This window comes from Ictidomys tridecemlineatus, chromosome 13 (genome assembly GCF_052094955.1).
Source record: "Ictidomys tridecemlineatus isolate mIctTri1 chromosome 13, mIctTri1.hap1, whole genome shotgun sequence".
Classification (NCBI taxonomy): Eukaryota; Metazoa; Chordata; class Mammalia; order Rodentia; family Sciuridae; genus Ictidomys; species Ictidomys tridecemlineatus.
This window is the reverse complement of record NC_135489.1, coordinates 34589059-34608224: the sequence shown is the minus strand read 5'-3', so window position 1 is coordinate 34608224 and position 19166 is coordinate 34589059. Positions and strand designations below refer to the sequence as shown.

Genomic DNA, 19166 nt, shown 5'->3' with positions numbered 1-19166 from the left:
ATTCCTGGAGTATTTGGGAGACTATTAGAGATATGTAAGGTCATATAAAAGGCCTTTCTCTTAAACATTAGTTTTATTAAAAATTTTAGAATAGGTGAACAAAGGGCCATATGAGGTCACACATACATGCCTATCCCAATTTCTCAGGAGGCTGAGGTATGGATGTGCCACTGGATTCAATCCCCAGTAACACACACACACACACAAAATTGTGTGTGTGTGTGTGTGTGTGTGTAAACTTTTTATATTAAAATAGACAAGACTGTTTCATGGAAAGACATTTAAAATATACAGGAATTTTTAAAGTAAAATATAGGACTTCAAAAGAAATTAAGTACTTTTGGCAAAATTTTCAGATCCACTGTCTAACTGAAAGGGTATGAATTCTCTTGTTACATAAGAATAGATTTTGTGGAATTCTTTGAGAAATAGTCTGAGGTATTAAATAAATGATGGTGATGGTGATTTTTGTTTTATGGATAGGTTATTGTCCTCCTTATACATAATTGAAAAACCAACACTGTACATATCATCCTGTTTAGAATTTTAACCTGTTTTATCCTATTAGACAAATAATTCCCTTTATTGCATTTAGATTCTCATTTTGCTAACAAACATTGCTGTATTCTTAAGTGAGGTGAGGCTAAGGTCCTTTTTATGTTACTTTATGTTCTCCAAATACTTAGATGAAAATTGTAGATCATGATACCAAATGTTTTCTGGTGTATGTACCTTATTTCAAATATTATTGAATGTAAATGAAACAAGAAGACAGATTCCAGAGCAGACAATCAAATCTTGAGTTTGCTTTACTGGCAGAATCTCTACCTTTAAAGTCTGTATTAATATACTTGCTCATATTAACCGTGCTAATGGATTGCAAAGAAGCCATGCATATCTTTAGATAGACCTAGAAAACGTGTTACCCTTTGTTCTTAACACAGCTTGTTAATTTTATAGCCTTTCAGAGCATAATAGTTACTAAAGGATAGTCTAATCACAGCAGTGTAAAAGATTTTTTTTAAAAGCCCTGTTTAATAGTATAGTAGCAAATATTTCAAACATACTTCAGAAACTAAGTTTGGAAAAGAGTGATTTTATCTAAACAACGCACTTTAAACTTTAGGAAAAGCTCATCACAAACTCTGGCATTATGGAATATACCAGTACAAGCATTTTTTTTTTTTGCCTTAGAGCATTGATCCTTAGATATTTTTATGGATATTCTTCAGGTTCACCAATGTGAGTGAGACAATTTTGGGGTATACCTGTATGTTTTGAGCTGAGAAATGCTAGAGATATCTGCATTAGATTAATATCTTCATTTAGGTTAATGTTAAGGTAAATTTAGTAGTCTACCTTTTTTTTATGGCCCTGTAGCATCACTTGGTGAAGAAACAAATCTGTGGGTATTCTTCATATCTATATGGCTTTTAATGAATGATATTGAAACTACTGAGAGCCTTGTATTGAGTAAAGCCTTTCAGATACCTTGTAGTGAGTAAAGTTATTGTGATTAAATTTTCCTTTAGTACATATTCAGTGAGTATTTTTAAGTAAATACAGTGAAATGTTTTCTTTTCAGTTATGTCTTCAAGATTTTACCAATCCAAGCAGAGAGAGATTTTGCCATGTATTTCCTCACCTTGACAGTATTTATTCTTTCCTTAAATAACATTTATTTCATCTTTGTTTCATGTAGAATCCTACATGATCCTACAGATTTATCACTTCCTTTGTTTCATATTTATCTGCATGCCAAATTTCACATCTTTATACTTTTTAATATAACTACTTCTTTCATCCTATGGAATGTAGTTTTGCATAGATTATAGTATTATATGCCTTAACTTTGACCAAATATTTGATAACTTCTTTCTTAGCTTTTTTACAAATACTCTTCATATTTTTAAAGAACATATATGCAGAATAGGGTAATTTAAAATATAGTGAAGGAAATTCTAGAACTTTAGATGGAAAGGGTTTTTAGAATTGTTTAGTCTAACTTTTTTCCTTTATAAATGACAATAAAGATGTTCAGAGGGCTGGGGATGTAGCTCAAGTGGTAGCACGCTCGCCTGGCATGCGTGTGGCCCGGGTTCGATCCTCAGCACCACATACAAACAAAGATATTGTGTCCGCTGAAAACTAAAAAATAAATATTAAAATTCTCTCTCTCTCTCTCTCTCTCTCTCTCTCTCTCTCTCTCTCTCTTTTTCTCTCTCTTTTTAGAAAAAAGATGTTCAGAGAGATAAGCAAACTTTGTCAAAATTGCTGTGAAAAATTTTAGTACAAGTGTACTTGAGAATAGTGACAAAAAAAGGGAAGGCGTTGTGAAGAGATCTGAACAAAGAAGTCAGGATAACTTGAAAACAGAGTATAGATCCTCTCATATGTACATGTTTGTTTTGTTGTCTGTATTCCTTGTAAATACATCAGTTTTAGAGATTACCCTATTAAAAAAAGGGTCCTGGGTTCCATTCATGGGCCTAGTAGTTTGTTAACCATAAATAACATAGCTTAGGCAAATGAATGTTATGATGAACCAGGAGAAGTTAATCTATTTATTGAGCACAGGTGTGTGTTATGTACTTTCACACATTATTTCAAAGATAAGATACAATAAACTGTAGAACATCCAAAATTCTAATTTTCATTCATTTATCTCAATGTCTTTGTCAGAGGGCAAGTAAATAAGAAAGCCTGTTGGATTCGTGTTATTCAGAAGTTGTTCTTAGAGTTGAGTCTGAAAGAATTATATTTAGTAACCGAAAGAAAATTTTTAGATTCCCATGGATTTTACTTCCACCTCTCCCTGTGTGATCTTGTAGGATAATTGTGTTATATCCTTTTTATTGAAATAAGCACCAGTAACAGAGGAATTCAGGGTCAACATCTCTGTAGAAAGCATAGCATGAAAATCAGGATTGGTCCTTCATATACTTTGGTGAATTGTAAGTCTTATATTGGTTACGTTTTTTTTTTTAAGATTTTTTTTTTTTTCCCTCTATGGTATCTCATCAGAAGCCATCCTTTTTTGGTCTGATTAAGTTCAAATATTTTTCGACGTTAAACATTAATGACAGATTTCTTTGATCACTTTTCTGGACTAAGAATAAGGCTGTTGTAAACCTTCCGTTATGCTAATGCCATCTTTTTACTTCAGTCCAATTATTTATATGCTTACAAGGAATGCAGGCATCAGTGCCGGGAAAAAGAAGATCGCTTATATATATTTAGTAAAATATTTAAGATATATGTTTTCTATTTCATTGACAGGATTTAAATAAAAGTGTGAAAATTAAATCAAAACAAATTGGTAAAAATTTTGGCAATAAAAAAAAATGAAACCTGTGTTTTAAAAATTAGAGCATTTTTCTGTCCTAGATTATAAGTTAGCACTTGTATTTTTGTAGGACTTTATATATTTAAGGCGTTTCTTATGATTAGAAACATTCTTTTTTCTATTTTTGTACTTGATTTATTTGCGATACTAGGGATTGATGCCTGGGACATTCTATTACTGAGCACTGAGCTACATCTTCATCCTTTTTTTTTTTTTTTTTTTTTGAGATAGGATCTGGCCTTGAACTTGAGATTTTTCCTGCCTCAGTTTCCTGAATACTTAGGATTACAGGCATGTGCCATGATGTCTATCTAGAAACATTCTTGAAGTAAAAATAACAAACATATTTTGTAACAAAGGTGAAGAAGATTGCTTTATGAGAGAGTAATTTAAAAGTCAAAAACACAGAGCAACCCTAAAGAATTTAGCACACCTTTGGAAGAAATGAAGTTTTGGTAAACTGCTGCTGTAGGCACATAGTTTGTATTCTGATGGGTTTTTCTTTTTTTCCTTATTTCTTTCAGAGTAAGTGAAGAAAAGGAAGTGACAGAAGAACGACTGAAAGCTGAACAAGAATCATTTGAGAAGAAGATCAGGCAGTTGGAAGAACAGAATGAACTGATCATCAAAGAAAGGGAAGATATCCTTTTTGAAAGTCCTCTTTTTTAACGTGCAGAAAGTTTGACTCTTTGATGAAGAAAATGTAAACTTCAGAGAAATAATTGCTCTAATTTATAACAGGGAATAAATCTGCATGTGCTGCCATTTCCAGGCAATCAGAACGACACTAAACAGCATGTGCTATTGCTGCCTTTGTGCTTGATAAGGCCACCCAGCTGTTCAGCTGCTGTTATTATGCTTCGAAGCACATATTTGTCAACTAAAAAAGACAATAAGAAATTTGGGCATTAAAATGTAGTGTTGGAACTTTATTAAATTCCATTCCACTACTGTAATTGAGACTGAACCTCATTGTATTTGGTATTCTTTGATAGTTTTAAGGAATTCTACCCTGAAATCATTTTTTTAAAAAAAGTCTGTTGTAATGTATAGATAATTGATAAATGTTCACACTGCAGCATATAATCACCAAACAATTCTCACAGAGCAGAAAACTTTGGATTTAGAGTTAGAGGTAGGTGTGTGTGTGTGTGTGTGTGTGTGTGTGTGTGTGTGTGTGTGTGTTTATACACATTACATTGTTTGTAAGAGAGTGAAATCATATTTTAAGGTAAAAGTTGTACTTAAAGGGATATATGAGCTAAAATACGAATATTTCTGAAGTGTATTTTCAATGTATTGAGGTATTATGGAGGTAAAATTACTTATGTTTGGGTGTTTTATGTAGTGGCATTGATGTAGAAGAGAAGTGACTATCCCTGAAGTTAAGGTGATGGATTTGCCTGCTAAACTAGTGTGTGAATGCTTGAAAGAACCATTGTCCTCATTGACAGTATCATCATTTACTTGATTGTTAGTAATTATTTCAAAGATTCTGCAAATGTCCAAAATGGTCATATATTGACACTAAGTATGCCTTTGTGAATACCAGAGAAATGGAAGAATAAAGATAAAATAATTAGTTTGAAAACTACAAGACTGTAACCATTAAAAATGAGTTCTGACCCTCTATTTTTCAAATAATGAGTGTGCATGTAGGAAATTCATGTAATTCAAATTCTCAGACTTGATTTGCTCAGTAGAACATTAATAAGGCTTATTGACCCCACAATTCTAAAGGAGTAGTCTTTTAAAGGTCCTCCTCATCCCCCATATTTCTAGCATTTCAATAATTATCTAGGGCCTTGTCTTTGCTTTTCCCACTTTGATTGTATTTCCCTAGGCAACCCTCAGGCCAGACCTTGTTCTTCTTCCTGCTACTCTCTTCTCCAGGTTAAAAAAATGCTGTTTAGTCAGAATTCACCGCACACATTGCCTAGCACTTTCAAGAAATAGTACGTTAAGAATGCTTTTTTTGCAACGAAATTTAATTTATATAAGACCTGTTTTTTTCTCATATAATAACAACTCTGGAGATAGAAGGCCTCTAGCATTGATTTGGCGGCTTAAAGTTTTCAGTGCTAACATCTATAATTCTAGCTTTTTTTAACACTTGCTCCAATTCTAGGAATCACATTAGCATTAAGGCAAGAAAAGAAATTAGAGGAGAGGTCCTGGCAATTGTGACTCTGCTCCTTTTTTAAAACTTATAAAAATTTTCTCAGAGCATTCCTCAGCTTACCTGGTAGTCTTTCATATGACATTTGTTATGAAGTTCATTATGTGGCTGTGCTAAGCTGCAAAGACAACTGAAAAAGTGAATATTTAGCTTCTCTGACTTATGCATTGAGGAACAGCAAGAGAGAAGTGGATTGAGAGTGAAATTAGCATCTTACTCTGGTAGCAGAAGAGGGAAAATAATTCATTTTTATATGGAGAGGAGGTGGTGATGCTTTGATCTTCCTTGGAAAAATTTATGTATATAATCCAACAGAACTGGGGTAAAAGTTGGGTAATGGCAAGAATGATTGGTACTAGATAATTTAGAAAATTTAGAAAGCCTAGTCACACAGTGAGTTCTTGTTTGTTTTATAGTTAGGAAAACTCTTCTACTTTACTAGCTGGAAAAGTAGAATATAATTTCAGTAGACTATTATCTTTATTACTCTCTGGATCAAGATTAGTGCTTTTCAGTGCTGAGGCAGTCTAAACTCAGCATGGCTAGAAATGGTTTCTTTTGGAAAGCTAAATGTTAAGATACCTTGGGTGATCTTACTATTTTCCCATGATTTATCTCAGGGGTTAATACACTGCTCTTGGGGGGCCAAATCTAGTAGGGTACCAATTAAATCTGACCACACCCTTCTCTCATATATGATCTATGACTGCCTTTGTGCTCTAGTTGCAATAGATAGTTTCAATAAAGACCCTGTGACTCTCATATAGTAAAATATTTACTATATGATCCTCTACAGAAAAAGCTTGCTGACTCCTGATCTCTTGTCTAAGCTAGAAAAGGAGAGAAAAGGCACATAAATGAAAGTCAAGGAGACATTTGACATAGTTAGACCTATTTTACATATAAAAAGGGAGTTAGTTTGAGTAGTCTTTATTGGGAATGAGAACTGAAATAAATGTTAGACTGGCTTAGTTGGTGTGATTGCTCAAAGATTGATATATATATATATATATATATATATATATATATATATATATATATATATATACACACACACACATACACACATACATATATATGTATGTATGTGTGTGTGTGTGTGTGTATGTATATATATATATATAATGATATTGGGGATTGAACCCAGGACCTTGCACATGCTAGGCAGGCAGTGTACCACTAAGCTACATCCCCTGCCCTGCTTTAAGATATTTTTAATCATCAAAGATAGATGGTATAGAATTTTATTGTTAAAAAACAAAAGGGAGAAAGAAAGAATGGTAAAAACAGTGACATTCATGGTTTTTATTCCAAGTAGGTTGCTCAGGTACAAATCTTTTACCAGAATAAACCTGTCAAAGGTTAATATAGATGATTTTACAGTACATAAAACTCTGTAAAACTTAGAAACATAAAACGAGGTTGTAATTTAAAACAATATAATTTTAACTACAGATACATTTACCTATCATACATGAATGATTCAAACTCTTTCATATACATGAAGTCAGATAATTTCAGCTCATTTTAAAGTCTATTTCAGTATGAGGAAATGTATCCATGAATTGTAATTTTTGGCATTTTAAAGATGTGTTTCACCAGATTTATGGTTTTTTTTTAAAGTTTTTGTAACTTGATTTATTGATCAACTATCAAACATAGACCAGTCCTTGGTGACAAAAGCAAAGATGTTTTACATGTTTTCATTAGAGTCTGGCTTTTGAAGGATTTGTTCATACAGAAAATTTGTGGTTTATTAAAACATTAAAATTCTTGATAATTTTCATCTTTGAATAAAGAAACCTTATGTTTTAAGACAGAATCATATAACAGAATATGTCGTTTACAAAGCCAAGCTGTTTGATGAACCAAGTAGATTTTTGCCTCACTGAATGAGTATATAAGGAGTATATAAGGAGAGATAAATCTGACACTTAAAGAGAAATATGGTCACTAATGATAATTCTGAAACATGTTAGCATGTAATAGACTTAGCTATTAGAGAAATTGATAATATTTGAACTTGTAGTTCTGGGATATCTATCTCAGATCAATGGTGGTATCAAAAACTTGCACAAGGAAAGTAAAGTCTAATGTTTGATGACTTCACTGTTTTTACTGGCATAGCAAGGAAAATGACAATGAAGAAAGCTCTGTGTACTTTAGAATCAAAATCCCATTTTTGCATTGACTAGCTGTCTGACCCCTTGGAAAAGTTACTGAATTTCCCTGAGTCGTTTTTTTTTTTGTTTTTTTTTTTGCTTCTAAAACATGTAGATAACTAATCATGTCTTATTTGCAGACCTGTTGAACTTTGAAAGATTCTTTACATTATATGTGTAAAGAATCTAGCAGTGTCTTCTACTCAGTAGGTACTGAATAAAAGTTAAAATTTTAAATTTTGAGTACCGTTAATATGGATGAAGGATGAGATAACTGGCCCCTCTGTTTGTCATTTTTGTGCCTTTGGACACCAGGGTTTTAATTATGTTATGCAAGCACTTGGGCTGCTTAGAGGCTTAGTAGGAAGGTGAAACTGATACTGTTCTCTGCTTTTTCTTTTAAGCTACATGGAAGGGAAAACCTCCCAGTACTACTTTCACCTGTTGGTCCTTCATTAGAAAGAAACCAAGATTTAATTTCCTCTCCCAGAAACCAGACTGATGGAGAAGTTTGTGTTTTTATTTCCCTTCTGGTTTGTTTCCATTTTCTTTCTGAAGTTTAAAGATATTTGAAGCTCTTATCTTTGGCCCCATTGCATAATCATTTTTAAAAACCTTCCTGTAGGAAGAAGGAATTTTATAGCAACTAACAATTTTTTACGCAATGTTTTAGACTGAACCAAAAGTTTCATTATGTCTGTGGTAAAAATAGGAAATGCACAAGAACTTCATCTAATTATATAAAAGTGATTACTGGTCTTGCAGTATTCAAAGCTTTCTATTTAACTAATCATCTCATTTCTTCTAGGAGTCAAACTGTTATGATTTGCCACCATCATGGGTAGATTTTTAACGCAGGCTAAGGGCTATACTGTAGGATGGGTAGAGTGATGTAAGAGAGAAGAGAAACATAGTAGAAATTAGTTTCATAGAACCCAGGCTTCAAGAGAAAGGATAAGTCCTTTTCAGTGATTCTTACTAGGCCTCCATAAGAAAAGGCAGAACACCTTTAGTCTTTGAATGGTTTGGGGCTAATTAAAAATCTATACTTAAAACGGAGAAGACCAGAAGTAAAAGAAAATATAGAAGAAGAAAGGGTATATTGATGTCTGACAGTGTAGTTTACTAATATGTTATTTAGCAAAATACGTTGCCAAAACCAGTATCACCTTTGATGGATTTTGGACTTTTTGTTTTGAGTAAATACTGTTTTAAAAAAATGTTTACATTTAAACATTGAGTGATAGAATATTTTTTGTGTACTTGGATGAAGTTGTTTTGTTTTATTCTATTTAACAAGCCCTAGAATATATTATTTATTAGTCTAGTAATTGTCTTTAATGCTATAGGAGTGGTATTGCTCTATAATGCTGTATAAATTTAGCAGGTTTTGGACCATTGTTATTTATATTGTCCTGGGATATCATTTTAACTCAGAATAACATTAAATAATTTTTTTCCATTTATATTACAGGGAAATAAGCATACTTAAGGAAAGAACCGATTGTTTCTTTTGTTGTTGTCCTTACATAATTAAAACTTATTTTTGTTCTTTTAAAAATATTTTGATATGATTGCTAACTATAGGGACTAATGATGCCAAATGTTTATAAAAATAAAATAACAATATACTTAAATAATTATTTTTTCATACTTAATTTTATTTCAATAAGGACCTTTAGGGGTTAAGTTACTCTTTGAGAGTAAGTTATATTTATAATTTTTTGGAACTCATCCAGGAAATAAGAATATAAAGAAGTACTCTTCATTTGCTCTGGTCACCTTTGTATACACTTTGCTTACATGAGAGTTCCTGGAGCTGTCATATGGTTAATAAATTCATTGTCTGGCATTTAGTTTTTGAGCCCATTGTAGCTTAGAAGCAGAAAATTAGAAGAAGGGAATGGAGCTCTTGTGAGAATATTGAAACTGACAGAAGAGTTGACAGAAAAACATAAAAACACTTAAGAACTGAAAATGTACAGAAGTCTAGAATTCTACCCACCTAAATATATCTTAGGGACTTCAGTATTACAGTATAGTATGTAGTAGTCTCATACTGGTGATTTTGAGGCATCAAGAGAACAAATTATTTTTATCCCTTGTTCCCTTTGAACTCTGCTAGTACATCTGACATTTATAAATTGCTTTTATGTTTACAGATCATGTTCACATATCCTTTGTTAATCTTTAATAAGCTGACTAAATTAGGTAAGGCAGATACTCTTATCCTCATTTAACAGATGAGGATACAGGTCAGGAGAGGTAGCTGAAACAGACCAATTGCTTAGATAAGAGTGTCTCTCTTGACACCAAGTGTTCTGTTCTTTCCATCCTACTCAGTTATTTCTGCACTGATGAATCATACAAATATCAATAAGCCTGCCTTTTCTGGACTGCTTTGTAGTTAAAGCACAAATTTATAAAAATTGTTAATATATTCTCTGGTGCATTTTATTCAAAATTGGTTCAAAGATATTTTTGGTACTCAAAAGATAAAGTAACTTTTGCAAGTCTTAATTTCATTGTACATAGCATGCTAATAACTATTAACCAAGCAAGATGATCAAATGAGGTAACATATGTTACATTTTTTCAAAAACACACAAAGTTTTAATTGAGGTTCTACAAAGTATTCTCTTGCCTTAAAAAAAGTTTACAACATACAAAAAATATTTGAAATATCTTGCACATTTTTTACAGACAGTGTGTTCTATGTGAAGTTTTTCTTTTTCTTTTTACCTTTAGAGCCCTCAGATTTCTATTGCCTAAAGAGTGGCTAGCTTTCTAATTTTTGAAAAGACAGTCTTCTGAGGCAAAATGTTTTTTAATAAGATAAAAAAGCATCCTTTAAATTTTTTGAAGCAGTTGTGAGGAAGTTCTTGTTAGGTTGACTAAGAATTGCTAAGGAATCTTAGCATCATATACTGCTCTGAGAGAGTATAGAGGAGAGCTCAAGGAAAAATAATGGAGAAATAAAACTGATAAAAGCCATGATTGGATTGAAAATCAACATTAGAATGTTTTATAAATCTGTGTCAGGATTAGGTTTCTCTGTATGTAACAAGAATGCAAAAAGTAATGGTAATCAAAACAAGATGTGTGTGGGTGGGTTTTTTTCATGTAAAATATATTCTCTTAGCAACTTTAGGCATGTATGGTGACTCCATAAATTTTTAGAGAGCCACACTTTTTCTATTATGCTATTCTAAGCTTTAGCCACTGTGTTTACATTCTAGGCAGCAGGACCTTCTGGATGGACAGTCTGTTAATTTTGAACAGTTTGCTCTCAATTTGTTTTTAATTTCATTTTTGTATTATTGAATTTAGAAATATAATTGATTTTTATGTATTGATTTTGTGTCTTTTGACCTTACTCAATTCTTACTTATTATTTTAAAAGTTGTTTGACAAATTCCTTAGGATTTTATGTGGAATCATGTCAATCTGCAAATGAAAAGTTTTAGTTGTTTGTATTCTTTACATCCTTTATTTCTTTTCTTGCCTTATTACAGTACGTTCAGTTAGGTGTTAAGTAGAAGTGATAAGAAAGAATATCCTGTCATGTTCCATATCTAAGGAGGAAATATGCATCTCATCCTAATTTGATATTAGATATACATTTTGGTTTGATAAAAGCCTTTCTTTAATTTTGAAGAATTTCTACCCCTATTTTGTTGTTTGAAGAATCTTATTCCTAGTTTGCTAAAGGTTTTTGTTGTTGTTTTCTTTCTCCTATTTTTTAAAATCACGAGTGGACATTGATTATATGTAGCACTTGACATTTTATTATATATTTATATCTATTTCTCTCATAAGACATCATTCCTGTCTTGTGCACTATTGTATACAGAGTCTAGTACAGTATTTTGCACTCAGTCATTGAATGGATGAATTGTTAAACCAGAGTTGCTTGATCAGAGAACATCTGACCCTTTAGAGAAAACTTACATTTGCTGAAGGTGCATAATCTGGCACTGTGCTACCACCTGCTGATAGTGGATCTGAATTGCAATAAAAGTACCTTGGCAGACAAATAAAACTGCATATGATTGAATTGATATAATAGTTATAATTTTCAAATAAATATATTCATTATATATAATAAGACTATGTTTGAGATTTCATAAATATATTTTATATTTAGGTGCTGAAATGTTTTCCTGAATCTTAGGTAAAGGATGACGGATCAGTTACATATATATATATATATATATATATATATATATATATATATATATATATATATATTAAAGGAACAGAATAAATTGTAAAAGTTGACAGAAGTGGAGTGAGAGCAAAGACATTTTTTAATTTATTTTTTAAATACACGACAACAGTGGAATGCATTATAATCCTTATTATACATATACAGCACAATTTAGAGAGCAAAAACCATTTCTATATTTGAATTCCTATTCTGTCATCATTTCCTTACTGTTAGGTACTAGCTAAACAGGAATTTTAAAGAAAGAAGAATTTTCTAGTTCTTAATATTTTATACTAAATATTTAACATATCTTAAGAAATTCTAGCTGTGTCCAAGAATGAAATTTAAGGCTTATTTTTAAGAATCCAATCTGATAGTTACACAGAATTTACTGAGAGAGTGTAGAACTGAGTAGGATTTAACTAGTATATCAGCAGTATCTTAAAATGAAGCCATCTATCCTCTACACTGTTGTGATTACCACTATGTATTTTTGTCTCTTAGCCTTCCTTTAAAAAAATGGACCATGTGTTAAATATATGTAAGTAAAAGTTTTTAAAAATGCCATTCAAATATTAAAATTTTTCTTACTGTTGTTTAAATGGTTAATCATGTTGTAAAATATTAATAATTTTCCAGAAAGGTTATTCTTTCTTCCCATCAAAATACCCTAGGGTGATAGTTTTGGGACTACTGTTTTAGTAATAAAGATTATCATGTGGATGAGTTCCCTAGAAGGCCCCATGATGGTAATACCCCTAGATTTTGTCTTTAAAGAAAACTGCTGAGAGGCAATAATTTTTTTTGTATGTGTCCCATTTTCATTAATGCATGGTAATTGATGGAGTTGCAGTGACTTGTAGCAGTAATGAGTTCTAAACATAATAATGCACTCTTTTCTAATAAGTGAGCACTGCTGGGGTTTAAAAGCATACTAAATCAGTTGCTTTAGTATGAATTTATTAGTTTTTTTCAGCATTAGCTTTAATAGTAGTTATTTACATAAGCGTACATCCCATTAACCGCCATCAGGGCTGGAAAACATGCTGAACTGTTCATATTTTCATATAATTATTGAACATAATGGTTTCATTTGCATTTCTAAACAGTGATGTTTCTGTCAGCCTTGGAAATAGTGTCTTTACGCAGTCCCTATTTCACATCCACTTATTTGACATCGTTAAATTTTATGCTAATGTGCTTCCCTAGAATATCATCAGTAGGACAGATGCTTGTGCTTTAATATACAAATCAAGGATGCTTTTCCATCCCCCAAATGGCAAAGGAAGTTTTAAAAAAATCTGCACTTTTAGATATAGAGTCCGTCTCCATAAAAATAGGTTTATAAAATAAAACTTTCAGGGTTAAATGTTATAATCTGGTTGTCTCTTCCAAATGCTTTTATATGAAAGCTATCTACCTGACTAGGGTTAGTTTTCTTGTCGTGGATACGGAGAGAAGTCTTTGTAAAAATCCTGTTGCTTTTGAATTTAGAGTTCTGATTCTCAAATGTTTATCTTGATATGCAAGTTTTTCAGTACTTTTGAATACATCAGGCCACAATGTTAGTTTTTAAAGTATTCTCTGTATTTTTCTGAATATTTGTTCCTTTAGTCTCTTAATCTGTATTGTAAAGCCTGTGGTGTAAGCTGTTATGTTAATGCTCTTGGACATCTTAGCTTTTTGTATGCATTTAGACAATGTTCAGTGTGAAAGTATGAGTTACTTGGTGGGGCAGGCATGGCAAGTGAAGCAGCAGAACTAATACAGAAGGACAGCTTTATGGACAAACTTCTTGCCTTTTGGATATATATGTGTACTATCAGCTTCTGTTTCTCCAACATGTGAATGCTTTTTTGAGTGCTGTCACTAAGATGCTTGGAAATTTTAAAATAAGAGCAATCAATTAAAGAATGTTTTGGGAGTTAACTCAGGTGTTTTGGTGGTGGGTAGGTGAGCATGAAGCCAGTAGACTTTTTTTTTTTTTTGTCTTTGTGGGTCTTTTCTTTCTGGCTTAGGACAGCATTTTACTGTTGACTGTTATGGACCTGCAGTGCTAGAGCTGACTCTGCACAGTTCAAAACGCAAGGTTGGCACTCTAGCAAGATAGAGTAAGAAACAGCTTTGAGAGAAGTTCTTGCCCCAAATTACTTGCTAAAAATATATTAGAACTGATATAGCATAAAACCGATGAAGCATAAAAGGATTATTTGGATAGAAGTATTATTTGGCTTAACAGGTCATGAGACAACTAAAATTTTTGCAAGGACTTCTGTTCTTTGGGGAATTGCCAAGAAAGAAATTTGACAAGAGTTGTGAAGAAATTACTATAGAGATGGAGTTTATAGCTATAAATTGTTACTCCAGCTTTTTCCTGAATTTCTGTATGATCTCTTAAAATTGTGTGAGGTTATTACTTCTCACAGTCATGGGATCATCTGAACTAGCATGTTGAAAACTTTGGTCAGGCCCTTCTGTCTAGGGAAAATGTCTTCATTGTTGCCAGATCTGTTGGCACATCAGATGTCATATATGGAAGTAAAAAAAAAAAAATTCAGACTATCCAGCCTCGCTTAACTGTAAGTGAGGCAATATTTTCATCTCGTTGTTTTTTTTTTTTTTTCTTTTTTGGAATTCAACCCAGGGCCTCACTAATGCTAAGCAAATGCTCTGCCACTAAGCTATATCCCCAGCTTCAATATTTTCAGCTCTTTATAAAGCTATTTGTGATTGCATCTTTCAGCATCAGTCTGGGTTTTGTTTTGTTTTGGGTAGTGGCCATTGGCCATAAAAGGAGAAAAATATTTCCTGTCACCAAAAAAATAGGAATTACCTTTTTCCTCCCTGAACACTCTTCTTTCTTTTCTGGACAAAGGTTAGCATTGACATGAAAAATTCATCTGCTATACAGTACTTAAGTGCAATGATATTTAATCTGACAATTTGCTCCTAAACATCTCTGTTGCTATTGAATTTAATACCTTGAAGGCAGCACCAGATGCATGTATTTAAGGGTGTGTCACCAGATTCTAATGTCTGACTTTAGAGAATAAAAGAAATTTAAATTATGATTTAGGACAACTTCCTTGAACACTTTATGTAGGTTAAAAATTCTAGCTGGTCATGGTGGCGCATGCCTGTAATCCCAGCGGCTAGAGAGGCTGAGGCAGGAGGATTGTGAGTTCAAAGCCAGCCTCAGCAAAATCGAGGTGCTAAGCAACTCAATGAGACCCTGTATCTAAGTGAAAAAATACAAAATAGGGCTGGGGATATGGCTCAGTGGTCGAGTGCCCCCAAGTTCAATCCCCAGTTCCTGCCCTGCCAAAAGAGAAATTCTAAAAATTCAGGTTGTCTATAAGGTAATAGCCAATTGGGAAGATTTTACATGTTCAGTTGTACTTATTTTCTTTTTCTGTGGCTTGGGGAACACAATTACCATTTTCATTTTAAAATGATAAAAGTATTTCGAAATAAAGCTTCAGCACCATGAGATTCCTGTGCTCCACCTGTTCTGAAGGGCTACAGGAACCCTTTGGCAGCATTTGTATTTCACCTTTTCAAGGAAACTTTAGTTCAGGATGTTTTATTTTTTTTCCTCATGCATATATTTTCTTTATTTTTTCCCTTGTTAACCATGACAGAAATTACTCTTAGAATCTGCTGTCTTCTAGAGATATTTGCAAATTTGAATCACCAAATGGATGCTAGAAGGTCTAATTTGACATCACAGTTAAAGAATTTTTCAGATCTCTCACATTTAATTTCATTTCACTTACATTTTATTTAAAATAAACTATTAAACCTCTCTTTTAAACACAATGGAAAAGTCAGCTAAATGATGTTTAATTCCAATTCAATCTTATAATCATATTTGTGCAAGTGTTTCTGCTCAGTTCTGTGGTGAAATGCTTAGGTCTTAACAGTGGGGAAGGGAAGGGAGAACTCCAAGAAAAAGAAATCTGAAATTAATGTGATTGTAGGGGAAATGTTGGAAAAGAAAATTTCATAGAGCTCATTTAGTGATCAAAACACCTGAGCTCTAAACTAAGCCAGGTAGGTAGAAAACTGAGAAGAGCACAAATCACTGATCTTGTTCTCATAAATTTGTCACTGTAGATAAGGATAGGACGTAGAGTGAGTTCTATTGCTATTAGGTAGATTATTCTTAAGATGTCACATATGTGGTTAAAAACTTCTTTATGCATATTGATTTTTAATCTACTTGTTCTGTCAGTTGTAAAGAAAGGGATACTAAAATCTCCAGGTACGATTGTGGATTTATCTGTTTATCCTTGCTATTCTATCTGATTTTGCTTTACATTTTTTGAAGAGTCATTTTTAGATGTACAAAGGATGGAGATTACCTCCTCCTGATGCATTTAACCCTTTGTCATTATGGAATGACCTAATTTATCCCTGGTAATATTCTTTGTGCCGAACCTACTCTAACATCTATTGACAAGTGTTAGCGTGGCATCTTTTTTGTATGCTATAACTTGGGTGTCTGTATTTAAAGTACATTTTTCATAGCTAGCCGCACATAGATGGGTCTTACCTTTTGATTCAATCTGCCTTCCATGGCTTTTAATTGAGATATTTAGCATCATTTTATATGATTTTTAAATTTATTTTTTTAGTTGGAGGTGGACTCAATACCTTTATGTGTGTATGTATGTATGTATTTATGTGGTGCTGAGAATTGAACCCAGTGCCTCACATGTGCTAGGCAAGCACTCTACTGCTGAATCACAACCCCAGCCCCCTTTATATGATTTTTTCATACAGATAGGTTTGAGTTTTTCATTTTGTAATATGTCCCTTTTGACCTTTGTCCCTCCTTTCCTTTTTTCTGCCCTCTTTTGGATTAACTGAATATTTAAACAGATGTATCTCCTTTTGGCTTATTAAAATTATAACTGTTTAGTTTGGTATTTATTGGTTGCTGTAAGATTGTCTAAATACCTTTAATAACAGTCAATCTTCTAGTGCTGGGCTGGGGATGTGGCTCAAGCAGTAGTGCACTCGCCTGGCATGTATGCAGCCCGGGTTCGATCCTCAGCACCACATACAAAACAAAGATGTTGTGTCCACCGAAAACTAAAAAATAAACATTAAAAAATTTTCTCTCTCTCTCTCTCTCTCTCTCTCTCTCTCTCTCTCTCTCTCTCTCTCTCTCTCTCTCTTTTAAAAAAATCTTCTAGTGCTGGCTTATACTATTTTAGCATATTATGATACTGTGGCATCATTTTTTTCTTCCTAATCATTATACATTGTCAAGATACATTTTAATTTTATACCCACACCTTACATTGTTGTTGATCAATATCTTTTAAGGGAATTTTTAAAAAATTCTTTTATCTGTACTCATGGAATTACTACTCTAGTGTTCTACATGGCTACAGTCCACATTTCTGTTCATTACTGTTCATTTACATTTCCCTAAAGATGTGATTTTTATCATGTTGTCACATGCTAATTTTCTATCTGTATATCCGTTTGGTGAGGTGTCTATTTATATATTTTGCCCATTTTTAAGTTGAATTCCTGTTGAGCTTAACAAATTTTGTGTATGTTCAGGATATAAGTCCTTTACCAGATATGTGATGAGATTTTTTTTTTTTTAGAAAAGGATTTTTAAATTTCTTTTTTCTTTGTTTTGTCTTTTCTTTCTTTCTTTCTTTCTACATGTCAGTAGAATCTATTTTGACATAAATATAAAATCATGGAATATATCTTGTTCTTTTACAGATCCAATTACCTCACCTTTCCCTTCTTTTTCCCCACTCCCCGTTCCTGTCCTTCTATTGATTTTTCTGCCATTTACCCATAGTTATTATTTTTCAAATTAATTTCTTGTCGATATACACAATGGTGAGATTCATCATAGTATATTCATATATGTTAAGAAGTTTATGTCAGATTCATTCTACTGTCTTTCCTTTTCCTATCCCCGATCCCTTGCCTTCATTCCCCTTTCTAATCCACTGAACTTCTGTTCCCCTCCCACCTACCCCCATATTGTGGGTTAGCTTGCATATATCAAAGAAAACATTTGACCTATGGTTTTGGGGGATTGACTTATTTGCCTTAGCATGATAGTCTCTAGTTCCATCTATTTACTGGCGAATGTCATAAAGTCATAGTTCTTTATTGCTAATACTTTATTGTGTATGTATACCACATATCCATTCTTCTGTTGAAGGGCACCTAGGTTGGCTCCATAGCTTAGCTATTATGAATTGTGCTGCTATAAACATTGATGTGGCTGTGTTTCTGTAGTATGCTGATTTTAAATTCTTTGGATATATACCAAGAGTGGGATAACTGAGTCAAATGGTGGTTCCATTCCTAGTTTTTTTGAGGTATTTTTATACTGCTTTTCAAAGTGGTTGCACCAATTGAAGTTCCACCTATAATGTATAAGTACCCTTTTCCCCCACATTCTCACCAACATGTATTGTTGCTTCTATTCTCGATAATTGTAGTTCTGGTTGGAGTGAAATAAAATCTCAGTATAGTTTTAATTTACATTTGTCTAATTGCTAGAAATGTTGAGCATTTTTATATATTTGTTGACTGTATTTCTTCTTTTGAGGTCCCTAGACATTAGTAACTCTATTTTGGTTCTGGGACTCCATCTTGACCTGAAACCAAAACTTACAAACTGCCAAGAAAAAGAAATTTAAGATGCCCTATTCCTTTAACCCCACCACCACCACCCAAGGTTCCTGAACACACACAAAAAAACTGTTGTTTCTCAGCCATCTGCACCCAAGGTCAATTCTAGCTTGCTCTTGTTCTTTATCCAAAAGATATATAAGCTTTCCTTCAAGTGATACTGGCTGCTGCACCTTCCACAAGGGCAGCCTGAACAGATATTCTTGTGATAAATCTTTGCTTGAACTCAGAGCTGTATCTCTCATGTATATTTGTGCCAGCTACTGTAACAGTTCCTTTGCCCATTTATTGATTGGGTTATTTGTTTTTTTGGTTTTTTTTTTTTTTTTTAGTGTGAAGGTTTTTGAGTTCTTTGTACATCCTGGAAATTAACGCCTATCTGAGATGCAGGTGGCACATTTTTATGTTTTCCTTTTCTGTTGGCCCTCTCTTTATGCTCTTGAGTGATGTGCAAATACTTTCTCCCAGTTGTGGCATTCCCTTCCCTTTTCCTTTCCCTTTTCTTTCCTGTTACTGGGGATTGAATCCAGGGGCTACCAAGCTACATACCCCATCCTTTTATATTTTGTATTTTGAGCAGAGTTTCATTAG

At 32.9% G+C, this 19166-nt stretch overlaps 1 protein-coding gene across 12 annotated transcripts in view; it reads left to right on the top strand.

Moving 5' to 3' along the window:
- Kiaa1328 (KIAA1328 ortholog) overlaps positions 1-19166 on the top strand; it is a 254580-nt gene that overhangs the window by 39780 nt on the left and 195634 nt on the right. For all 12 annotated transcript variants that reach the window (XM_021726530.3, XM_021726528.3, XM_005325562.5 and 9 more), the window contains one exon: positions 3871-3986. In XM_021726530.3, coding sequence (XP_021582205.2) covers positions 3871-3986 — 116 coding nt within the window. The remainder of the gene's footprint in view (positions 1-3870; positions 3987-19166) is intronic.